The sequence below is a fragment of the Pyxicephalus adspersus genome, chromosome 4, assembly GCF_032062135.1.
Source record: "Pyxicephalus adspersus chromosome 4, UCB_Pads_2.0, whole genome shotgun sequence".
NCBI classification, from domain to species: Eukaryota; Metazoa; Chordata; class Amphibia; order Anura; family Pyxicephalidae; genus Pyxicephalus; species Pyxicephalus adspersus.
This window is the reverse complement of record NC_092861.1, coordinates 92,565,231-92,578,169: the sequence shown is the minus strand read 5'-3', so window position 1 is coordinate 92,578,169 and position 12,939 is coordinate 92,565,231. Positions and strand designations below refer to the sequence as shown.

The following is a 12,939-nucleotide window of genomic DNA, read 5'->3' as shown; positions in this document are numbered from 1 at the left end:
TGTATTAAACAAATGTACACTCCAACATGTTGTTGTGTATGGAATTCAGACCAATTTATTTGAAATATACAGTAGTTGTGACTTCCATATTTGAAATATAATAACCATATAAAGCAGCTAAACTATTTTAGCATACTTTCTGTGACAAGAATATATGCAAAAAAAATCAGAATTTAAGCAATTTAGTCATAAGTGTAAGTGTATATTTAGATTCACTAATGTGGGATGTTTGGTTTCTATCTGTATGTCATCGATACCATTTTAGCTTTCTCAGGTATGTGTAGGTTGCATTCACTTGATTTCAGCACACATTTCTTGTATATGCTTTTGCTAACCAATCATATATGCATCTGTTGAATGCATTTTGTCTTCATGGACAAAATCCGGTTTGAACTTCAGAGCCTGAATTCAGCCACAAATTTCATTGAAGGCAAATCTTGTCATCGTGTCTAGTCATTGTAGGACTAAAAGGCAAGCTATTGGCAAAAATGGCATGGAAATCTTGGCACTTCTAATGGTATACCTTTTTCAACAAAATTAAGATTTTTTTTCATGATGATTTCTATGACTGCATACATCAGTACTAACTCACCATCCAGGCTTCTGTGCAGGAGTGAGTATGCAGGAAGTACTATTCTGTGCTCCACAAAAACTGTCAAAAATGCTACAACCTGGAACAAAATCTTACTTTTTAAGAAAAGAAAGGGAACAGCTAAAACGACTGGTGGCCTTATAAAAAAAAAACACCAACTACTATTAGAGGCCAAAAGCGACACTATGGCTGCTTTTAAAAGCACAATGCGCTGGAGTGCATTGCCACAAGTTGCATTGAAGTGGGCTAAATTATATGCATGTGGGATGCCACACATGTCCACACATGGTTTGGACTAATAGTAAGCCACAATGCAGGAAGTTACTGGTAGCCTTAGAAAAGTCTACAAGTACTATTTTTTTGGTTCCTGACATTGCAAATGGGATTTTTGAGTTTTTGTTAAGTGCTGTAATGAAACTGTCTTTTTGCCATAAGCCTTGTGTTCCAACCACATCTCAATGTCTTTAAACAGAAACTTCTTCCCACTGTGTGATGCTCTGTGATTGAGTAGCCAATTGCCAATTACTGTCATGTAGAAATGCATACATGTGAAAAGGTTTCAAATTTGTAATAGTCATTGAGGATTGCAACAATATATTAAAGAGGTAGGGGAACAAGGGCAATGAAATGATTAACTCCTAGAGGAGTATGAATTATACAGTATTTGTACTGTTCACCTGTAGTCACAAGTGGAATCTTTTAGGATGAATGATCTGCCCCAAGATCTATGACGGTTTGCTCTGTATCAAAAGAAGATGGGAAAGTTCGAGCCACAAAAATTCCCTCAGGAGTTGCAAATGTGGGACAAAATGTTTGTGCCACAGCATCAAACTGGGGCCCAGAGGAATACCTATGGTGTTTAAACACTGTGGAACTTTTGTTCATTTTGGTGAGACTTTTTGACTGTCTAGTGATTTCGAAACCTACTCCAGTAATATTGGACTGTAAATAACGTGATACTTAGGGAATGCAACTACCTTATGTGGGATTGTGTTATAAGTAAAAGTAAGATGTAGTCCAGTCTTCACAAAGTTTAATACTCATTATTAAACAAAAGGTGATGTCCATGGTAAACAAATAAGATACTATGCCTTGTAATTAAAAAAGAGCTGTTGCCTTCAGTGATAAATTAAATTCTTTGTGTGATTTTTTCCAGCACAGTTTAAAAAAATTAAAGCAAGCATATGCCATTTTCAAAAGCAATGCAGGATTGGCAGCATATGCATTTTTTCAAATCTCTCTAGAATTTACATTAATGTGACTATATAATTTATACAGGTACTGCTGTGACTAAGCCTGAGGGGTAAAGCGCGATAGAGGATTTATGGCTGGAGATGTGCAGACAGACAGGTGACTGCTTGCTCAGTTGTATCATGATTTCTTTATTGAATTAATTTTCTTCTTTTATTCTGGAGTGTGGCTTTGGCAATTTTGCTTCAGACATAATGTCTTGCGAGAGTTAAAAGGAACTTGCATTCACAAAATTCTTCCTTTCATTGATAGTCAGATTGAACAAACATCTATAGGGTTTACAGAGGGGTCCGAAAAAAAGAAAAATATTCAGTGAGCAGCAGTTCTCTGAGCAAAAATACATATTTAATGCCAGAGGCTTAAGTAGAATGGCCAGAATAATTCAGATTGATAGAAAGGCAACAGAAACTCAAATAACTACTCGTTACAGCTGAAGTATTCAGAGAAGCACCTCTGAACACTCAACACATTGGAAAAACATTGCCTAGTCTGACGCATCTCAGTTTCTGTTGCAACAATCGGACAGTGAAGTCAGACTTTGGCATCAAGTGTGGATCCAACTTGCCTTTTATCAATGGTTCAGACTGGTGGTGGTGTAGAAATAGGATGGGGGATTTCTTCTTGCCAAACTTAGCATTGTTACTTGCACTCAACACACCTGAATGGCTGCTTGAAATTAGGTTAATGCAAAGCTAAATTCAGGTACTCATACTGCTTGCATTTTAATGTAAAGTATTATTAAATATAGGGCTTATAACTTAAAGTTATATAAAAAAATGTTCTTAAAGATAAACAGTCCAATAATAGCAAGTATGTGCCCATTTACATGAAAATGGCATCGCTGGACAGAATAAACAGTGTTTGATACTGTGATGGTGCACAGCACGGGATCGCCGGACAGATAAGCATTTCCTAAAACACATATTTAATTTAGGCATTGGAATAATCCTACTGATTTTATAGATTAAATTCTTACTTATGTCATACAAGGTGTAAAACACAAGCTTTTTTTCCACATTTTTCCTATTGTGTTCCGAAATCACAATCCTCACCATCAATTTAGATTGCTGTCTCCTCGCTGAAGCCGAGCAGCCTGTGATTGATTGCTTTTCTTTTTCATCTTCGAGCCATTAGGCGTTCATGTTTTATCCTTCTGATACCTATGTTTAGAACCGACTTCTGTGTGATAATAGTGAGGACTGGTAGGCTGACTCCTTCAGCTCCCCCTCCCCTACTATACTAGCTCAGAATAGAATTGAATCCATGGGGCTTCAAGTACCTCCTCAATAGATTTAGGCTGCCTTTAGTCAGCCTATAATGGAGCTAATGGCTGTTTTGTCATCCTTGGAGATCTAAATTTCATTGTGGTGTGTCTGCTGCTGTTGAAGCAAAATCTGTGCACTGTCACCGAAGAAGGGCAGGAAAGGGCACTGAGACCACTTAGAGACATCTATTCTGCACATCCGGAATACTTGAAATACACACATATGGAAGAAGCTGGTAAGTGCAAGAGTACAATGTGCATGGCAGGTGACAACACAATACCACATGCTGTACATGTCTGTGGAAGTCGCTTTTCTCCACTTTCACATTTTTTATCGAAAAAGGAATGTATTATAGTGTGGTACATTATTACATTATTTTATCAACATGTCATTGTAGTTTTTTGCGCAAGCTAGTTAAATGATGGTTTCAATAGCGAAATTTAAGTGGCTTATTTAGTAACACAACTAAAGCAGTAATCTTTACCAATCAGTCATAGTGATCATTCATCAGTTACATTTGTTTTGGTCACTAGGGGTCATGTACTTGAATGACCACCTTTCAGCAGAATTGTTAAAATATAAAATGAATCTTAATAAAACACAAAGTATTAAAGCTCTGTTAATGCTACTGAATTTTTGTAGAGCACTAATTGCAGGAGATTATAACTACTCCACTTTCCATAGATCTTTTGAATAAGCCTATATGTGTAGAACATTACTATACTCAATATGATTGTTTTCAGTACATGTAGTACATTTACATAGTATTTTTTGTGAGGTTTTTGAGTTAGATAGACAGGGATGCTTTATTATGTCAGCTGGAACATGTCCAGAATAAATGATCCAATAATTGTGAAACATATATGTGGCGTAACGCTTTAAAGAATGCCTGACATTATTTGTTATCCTTTATTGTAATACATGCCATTCCACAAATGGTTTGGGACCCACATTATGTGATGTGTCAGTGGGAAATAATAAGCAGATACTGAGCATGATGGGAGGCTGTGCGCATGGTGCCAGCTGCGCTCTGTGTCAGCCATAAAGATGTTAATTGTCTGACTGATGGGGCAGGGGAGCTCTTACTTGTCACAGATGTGTTAGTGAGAAGATGGCTACGTGCATGCTTCATACATAAGAAGTCGGTAAGCTCAGAATTTTATAAAAAAAGATTCACCTTCTAATGGCACAAATTTTTTTACAACTTATATTTTACTAGAATGTTTGGGTGGGGTTCATTGCTACAAGTTTAGCTTCCCATTTCTGCTTTAATGCAGATGGGAGGGAAAAATTTCCACAACCGGTATAATACCTCTGGACCATGGAAAATTTAGTAGGTGTAAGTTTAAATAGTGTTGCTTGGCCTGCTCAGTTATTTATTTATTTTCTATGCATGTGTAGCTGGATCCCTGTGCTTGTTCATCTGTAGTAATTAAAGCGGTCATGGATAATAATATGTGTGTGTGTATGAAGTCATGCGCTTTTGTCAGCTTCTCATGTTCTCTGCAGTGTTTCTGTTCTGTGCTCCCTCGTATAATGAACGCATGCTGTTTGTTCTTATAGAAGGCGTTATGTGGGAAGTCTGACATTTGTGACCACGTACTGTGTTCTTGCCAGCAACAGGACATTTATTTTTTCTGTTTGCTTCTATTCAAGTAAATGAACCATTCAAACCATACAAGGACTACAGGAAAAGTTATTTTATAAAGGTGTAGGAGGATGCTTTTTGTGATGTGCTCCCGATGGGGCTGTTCTCATTGCTCTTTGCAGTGTCATTAGTAAGCATTTAACTGCACATTTTATAAAGAGCAGAATTACAACAGGGACTAATTATTGCTTATTTGATTACACTGTTTTATTAAACTTAGGAAATATACAAAATTATAAAAGGTCATGGTAGAAGACTGACTTCTACTTATCTACTTTATGCTGTGCTTTTCTTTGTATGTTGTATTATTTAATATCTATCATTTTGTGTAGGTATTTGCCTTCTCAGTTCATAAAACATTTATATGACAAACTTGTGCTTGGTGCTAGGCTCCTTAAAATGGAATTACATTTTTATCTGGTTTTGGGTAGAATGGATGATGTTGTGATAATCTGGTCCTTTTTGTTCTTTGTGACCACACCCAAAATCCATCTATCATCCCTGCTGTGCAAGCCAGGTCACTTCTATGAGTCAGACTTCCTGGGTCCTGTTCTTTTAGAATTTTCTCATATATTACTCAAATATATAAGGTGACAGATCAGTGACATCATAGTGCAAGTGTCATCATTCCCCTAGTAGATTCCTCATTGGAATATTTTTAGAATGCTTATAAGAGAAGGAGACTGATAAAGAAATATAGATCACAAATCCCTGGTTGTTATAGCAAGAGAATGAGTAGGGGAGACACAAACCTATCAAGAATGAAAGTCTGCCTTCTTTGACCCAAAACTCAAACATTGGTTGGAACCATTTCATTTATATGTTGATATTGTGAGGGTAACTGCAGAGTCTTCACTGTGTATGGTGCTGACCTTGTTTTTTTTTTCTTTATAACACATGAGATTCATTGTTTGATTTTAGAATATCAGGATGATTTACATATAGTTTAGGAAGGTAACAATATCTTATTTACATTTTACAAAATCCAATCACATAAGCGTGAAATAGGCTTGGTTATGAAGTGGGTTTCTAATAGATTATAAAAATGAGTTCAAGCTTTGACTTTTTCTTGTTTTTAGGAAGCCCAATCTCATAATACCTATTAAGCACCTGTGCAATAGAAAAGCTCAATTTTTTCCAGCACTACCACCTTTAAAGCATTCACCTACTATTGAAGGGTAAAGAGCCTGGTGTCAATAGTGTGCCTGCATGCCTATAGCCCATCCTTGAGGATACCAGATTGTATAGGAGTAAAATTGCTTGAAGTATTATATGTGCTGCTTTACCAACCAAGTTTGTAAAAAAAAAAAAAAAAACAAGCAAGGAAAGCCAATCATAATAAATATCATTGACTTTGAAGTGGAATGGGTTGTGGTCATCATTCTCTACATTGTACAAGTTCAATTTCAGTCTTGATGGATCAGTTTGCCAAAACTCAAATTTAGCACATCAAATATTCGTGCTGCCAGAAGTGTACAGTGCAGTTGTTGATACCCTGAAGTTTTCATCCTTATTTTATTTTAGTAATTTGCATGTACAGTCATGGAAACAATTGTTGTGGCTACAGGTTAAAGTAAACTAAATTGGAATGCGATTTGCCTAATTTAATTTTATCGCAGAGTGTTGCCATCTTCCTTCTCTTCTTCCTCCTACAGTTGTTTTTATTGGCCTTGCCAGGATGATGTAACTCCCGTGGAGTTAATTTATCCCCGACACATGCAAGCAAAGCCAGGATTGCTGAGTTTCCTGGCAGCCAAAGCTAACGCTGCACATGCGCATCTCAGCTTTGACTTAAGAAACACAAAGAGTTCGAGCTGATAAGACATATGCTGATATTGTCATACTTCACCACTATAGGTGCTGCATATAGTAGGTCCTATTTACAGTGAATAAGTCACTACCACATGTTCTCTAATCCATTTCAAATAGAGGTTGCCCATTTCAAATAAAGCCTTTTTATTTATGGGCATATTCCAGGCATTATAAAAACTAATATTCTATATTGTGAGAATTTTTACAAGAGTGATTACATGACAAAAGTATGATACAGAAGTGGTAAAACTGCTGCTGAGTGAAGTACCCATTCCTCTTAAACTGACAAACTTCACAGAAGTTGGTGTATTCATGGTGTATACCCAAAATTTGTAGTTCAAACGTATTAGTGTTGATAAAAGGCTAGAATTCTAACCCATTGTGTTTTTGTTAAAATAAATAATAGATAGAGAACCACATGCGTAGACCTACTACCCATTCCAGACTATCATAGGGTAATTATGAAAAAAAGTATTGACATTTGGTAATGTCAATATTCCTTATTGTATTTGTCTTACTATCCTGCAGTTATTGGTTCAAATTAGGTTTCCTTCAATGAGAAACAAGAAAAAAAGCTTTTTTTCTTGTTATATTTTAAAGTAATTTTGAAAAAATAAAATAGCATATGCTTTACACATAAAGGAAGGTTTAATTGTAATATTCTTCACAGAATAATGTTAATTTCTAAACTCACATAAATTGGGTTTTATTTATAGTAACTATGGCATGCACCATTTTTTCTGCATGTAAATATCCCTGGTATGTGTGTTTTTTTATATACAGGGAATAATTAAGCACATGTGAATGCTTGGTGATTTCCATATTCACAGCTTTATAAATATGTTTGATAGACTATTTTTTGATGTAATGTGGTAACTTTTTCACAGGTTGATGTAAAACTTTAGTTTAATTCTATGCGATACTCTAGAATGGAAAAGATCTTATAGCTGAGATTGTAATAAAGATGGTATTTTCAGGTCATAGTGCAGTGTAATGATTTTGTGTGACCCGGGGTGTCCTGCACAACTTCTAGACCAGATAAGCATATCCAGAAATATTTTTTTCTTTTGCAGCATTCCTTACTGAGTATAACCATTTAGGAATCTAATTTGCTATGTCATCTGATGCTGCATTATTTCTGGAAACAGTTAATGTCCTTTGCATATGAAATATGATTTAAATACATTCTTGAGAAGTGCCAGATGGAAGAGTTGGTTACATTTTTTTTTTCATTACAGGAAACGGTAAACATTGCCAGGAAGCATCCCTGTATAACAGTTTGTGAGAAATCTAGAAATGTATAATGCTGACATTTAAAGGAAATTTGTGCTCTGATTAAAACTGCTCAGTTAATCTGGACCTGAGTTTAAAAGGTAAAAATTTTGTGAACTGTTCCTGCATTTGAGACCCTGCATGCAGCATCTCAAACATGGCCACCAAAAGGAAATAATTAGGGGGAAGATAGTGAGCTGTTCAATATTCACTGTAGTCAAATGTTCCAACCAACCACTAATAGGAGCCACCCAAAAATGTCTGTTCCAAAATGCCATATGGTACTAATAATATCATCGTATGGTACATTTACTGTTAGTGGACCTTCCAAAAACTCCAATTCCAATTGAGGTGCAATTGATTGCACAAGTAGGCTTGCCCCCATGCAACCAAATAACACACCCAAACATTGTCACTTATAGAGCAAGCTTGCCTAGGGTTAGACAAAAACAAACTTGTAGAAAGCTTATATTTGTATAAGATCTTCCTCCAATGGCACTGAGGATTGGATGCTTGTAAGTCCAAATGTACCATATGGCATTTTATGGAGCCTATTATGCAAACTAGGGTGTTGAAGAAAAGGTGTATTAAAAGTGCAGTAGTATTGGCAGTAGTATGGCAGTATATTTCTGTAATACCCCTCTAGAAGGTAATCTAAAGCAGTGGTCCTCAACCTTTTGGACATCATGGACCAATAAATTTACAAGCTCTGGGCCGCGCATGCGCAGCGAGCTGTGTGTCATTCAAAGGGGAAGAAACTTCCCCCAGAGTGATGTCATGATGCCAGAACCTGCCCACTCTCCCGTGGCAGTTCTGAGCCTAGACCAAACCACCCACTACCCACCCCTACCGCTACCACTTACTTGTTTTTTAGGGTTGTTATCACTTTCAGTTAACCATTGTGTAGAAAAGACTACCTTTACACGAACATCCATTATGTATAGACTACAATTACATGAGCATCCATTGTGTATAAACCACATACATCTCTCTTAAAATAAAATGTATCAAGTCTTATATGCCTACATATTTTTTAGATCTGGGAAAAGACATGCGGCTAACTGCAAGGACAAAGAAAACAGGGAAAGAAGTCCATAGGACCTATTACCTACTCTCCAACCAGAAACCTTTGCTTTGAAGTGCTAGTTACTTCCAAGTAGAAGATTAGGTATAGGAAAGGTGGCAAAAAGTAAATGTGGTCAATTTGCAAGTTTAGAGGTTAAGAGAACATAACACACATAGTGCTCTGCCTTCCCCTACACAATTTTCCAGGATCAAAACTTCACCTTTTCTTCTACTACTAATTCCCTTCAGTACAACCCCCCTCTCCCACTTAGCCCAAATCATCAACTCAGCTAAAGTCACCTCCAACACGAATACTGCATACTCACTAGATCTCAGTTGCAACGCCTGGCTGTATCAGAGCTGAAGAGTAGATTGGGACTTTGCTTCACTCTGCATTCCACATTGGCAATCTGATCTGAGGTTGAAAAGCCAGCTGGTGGACAGAAGAAGGTAGCTGAAAAAAGCTTCTGGTCATCAAGGAAGATGTAGGACAGGTGCCCAGTACAAGTGATGCCTATAATTCCATGTCATTTCTCCCCACTAGGTATGTCAGTGCAGAAACCATATCTGATGTGTTTCACCAGTGAATATAGAATGTAATTCAAAGGATGTTCCATTTTATCATACGTTAGGCAAAAGCAGATTTTGCCCTCTGACTAATAATTATTCCGACATTTCTTCTTCCTGTAATTTCCTCTCCAAAATGTAGGCCTTGTCAGAGGAAACAAAAAATCAGGAATAGGAAACAAAGCTAAAGACATGAGTTTACCTTGACAGCAAGTACTTTTTCTTTGGAACTAACAAAAAAAACAGAGATTGCAGTATGTATCATGGTATGTATCTTTCCAAGTTTATTATGAAAGGTTAAAGCTACCGAATTACTGGTATTAGGTGTTGCCCTCTGACATTATCAATTGTGAGGTAGGTATCATCTTTGAATGTTGAGGCATATTTACTTATTATACTGTTCATTATACTATTTTGATTGTTCTTACAATAACAGATCATGGTTTTAAATTGTGAGAATAGTTAAATAGTTGTTATGATTGTATATAGTTGTTTTTGAGTCTCTTAGTTATTATACAGACAGCTACATTTTATTCTAATGACTATGCATCTATTCCCAAACTGTAGTGCGGATTTGGTTGATATGTACTGATTGGCAGTAGTTAAGGAATGCCAGTTAATGCAGAAAAGCTGGTGATGAATGGGCTGACAAACCTACTGTGGAACATAATGAAAGGGCTCATCACATCCAAGTATCTAGGGTAGCTGACTGTACGTGTATGTTTTAGTAGATTTTCAGCAAAAGGATCTAAACATTGAAAGATCATCCTTACCCTTCACCATCACCACCCACACACGCCCACGCACTAGTTCTTATTATACTTTATAGAAGGAAAGAAAAGCCCATACGAATGGATTTAAAATTACTGAGACATCTTTTAATTGCCAGCAAAACCCCACTTTAATTTGTAAGGTCTAAATGGTAATAATTAATAACATTAAAATAATATTTCATCCTCACTGAAATGTTTCTGGTTAATGCATCATGATTTAATAAGAAATATAGTTAGGGTTGCTGTGGATGCTATAAAAATGTGTTTCATAACATCAACAGTGACTTCTTCACCTAATATGATGAAAATGTGAAAGGAAAAAAACTAATTAAAAACTGGCCTAATAAGTCCAACTTGACCAGACCAGGAAATAACTACTGCTTGACTCTCTTTATGTAAAGAATGTGGGCCTGATTTAATAGAGCTTTCCAACACTGTGGAAGATAGGCTATCATGGGTGATCCTGGTTGATCAAGCAAACCTGGAATGGATCCGGTCCAGAATTAAAAACATTACCAACTAATAGCAAGTGATTTTAACAAATCCATTCGAGGTTTGCTGGAGTCTAACTTTTCCATTCTTGGGGAGCTTTAATAAATCAGGTCCAATGTGTGTATGTGATGGGCATTCTTGCTGTGTGCCCCTTTATTTAGCTGTCCTTTTATTTGTTAGGAGCTGCCCAGTTACTTTTGGATTAACCACTACAGACTGAGGACGTGGAGAGGCTGTGCGGTGCTGGAAAAGGACCCAGACTGCCAATTGCTAATTTAGTAAGCTAGGCCTTAACCCTAACCCCCAGGTTCATAGTGAGCAAAGCGAGGAAGCCACAGAAGAACATTGTGTGCCATCAGGAAATAGGCTACTGCTGGGGACAATAGAAAGAGGGTTGTATGGCTGGGAGCAGCTGAAGAGATTAAACAGTCTGCGAAGCTCCAAGAAGGAGTAGCATGGTCAGAGTATGCAGGTGATAGGAGAGACGCCTGAGTCCCAAAAGCCTCCAGAGGAGGAATGATGCTGCTTGGCATCTTCCCTGTCCAGAAAGCTTGATCCCTGTCCAGAATCAGATGATTTACTGTCCAGCCTACAAGAGCATCCTGTTTAGACTCTGCAGTAACTGTACCAAAAGTGCCAGACAATGGAGATCAGAGTGGTGAGCAGCCTATGACCTTCCTTCTTTGTGGGATTGCCTTATAGTGATAAGTGGACTTACTTTAATGACTGTCCCATCCATCTATTTCTTTGTACTCCAACAATCTCCTTTAGAGGAAAGCTTCACCCATTATTTGTGACTTAAGCTACGTACACACTTCCAATTATTATCGTTGGAAAACGAACGACGAACGATCCTGCACGATATCTACGAACGATCGTATAGCACCGATCCTGCACATACAGATAACGACACGACCGTTCGTAGATATTGTACACACAATAGATATGATCGTTTGAGCGATAGAGGAACTATGTGTACGACAGGAAGTGAACGAACGTTCGTTCATTACGCATGCTCAGACCATGGACGATCAACGAACGATCGTACACACGAACGATGGTCAACGATCGTCGTCCAATCCGATCCACCGGTCCGGTCGTTCGTTTCCAACGACTTTCCTCGTTCGTCGGCGTCGTTGGTTACTTTTTTTACGAACGATTTTTGCCCAATCGATCGTTCGTCGTTCGTTCGTCGTTCATTTTGAACGATAAAAATTGGAAGTGTGTACGCACCTTTACAAATACCCCCTTTAGGAGTTAGAACCTTCCAACATTTTCCTTAAGGACACCAAGGGTCTGTATAACCATGAAACTCTAAAATCACTGGACATTGAGTAGGCAGGATAGAGGGAATACTGCTTCGTTAAAGACACTGTTTTAGTAATTTGAACCCAGTTGTTACTGACTCTGTGTTGTAATATATTGGCTGAATTTTGTTATCAGATATGCATAGTTTAACTGTTTTTTTGTTAGCCAGGAATCAACATCTCTATCAGGGTCTGTACACTGCCCTTTAATTAGGTTCACTATATATTGTTCATGATGTGTCAATGTTTTGTTGGATCCAATTCCTGGGAGAGTCACTTCTGGTATGGTATAGGATAAAAAAAAGGGACAGAAACAAGTCACTTCCTTTGAGTGCACAAACAAGTCATCTGATTTGTCCAAAAGTAGAATTTCAATTATCTATAAAAATACTCTCAGATGTGCCCTGCATTTCCCTACATGGATCAATGGGAATCGGACCTGGAACTGAGAATTGCAACAATGGCAGGATGTAGTGTATAGTTTGTCCAAGATCTCCTTCCACACAAGTTATCAAAGCAAACTCTAAAACCACACTCAGATAGTACATGGTTCCAGTTGGGATCCCAAAGCTCAATCCACAGTCCTCACCTACACATTCACAAGAATGTGGGCAATTGGGCATGATGTCTCCCATATGGTGATTTTGTACCAAGGTAAAGGAGGTTTTGGATTTAATTTTTACTATCATCTCGCTTAATCTACTTAAGACACTGAATACTGCTTTGTTCCTTAAGTTTTTATAAACCCTTACTAAAATAACGTAAATGCTCAATGTTGTATAATTTCTTAGTGGACCATTTTAGAATGTTTAATACCATATTCATCTAAACCATCCATGATTTCCTTGACAATTTCCACAAAACCTGGGACCTGGCACTTATGTTCAGTTGGGGT

At 37.4% G+C, this 12,939-nt stretch overlaps 1 protein-coding gene across 3 annotated transcripts in view; it reads left to right on the top strand.

Annotated features, from left to right (window-relative positions):
- The window catches only part of PHACTR2 (phosphatase and actin regulator 2), a 125,465-nt gene that overhangs the window by 24,550 nt on the left and 87,976 nt on the right, over nucleotides 1-12,939 (top strand). Inside the window, exon 1 of one of the 3 annotated variants that reach the window (XM_072409013.1) lies at nucleotides 3,161-3,343. The exons of the other annotated variants lie outside the window; for them this stretch is intronic. Coding sequence (XP_072265114.1) covers nucleotides 3,331-3,343 — 13 coding nt within the window. The 5' untranslated portion in view covers nucleotides 3,161-3,330. Of the gene's footprint in view, nucleotides 1-3,160; nucleotides 3,344-12,939 lie in introns of those variants that run through there. 3 annotated transcript variants of the gene reach the window in all.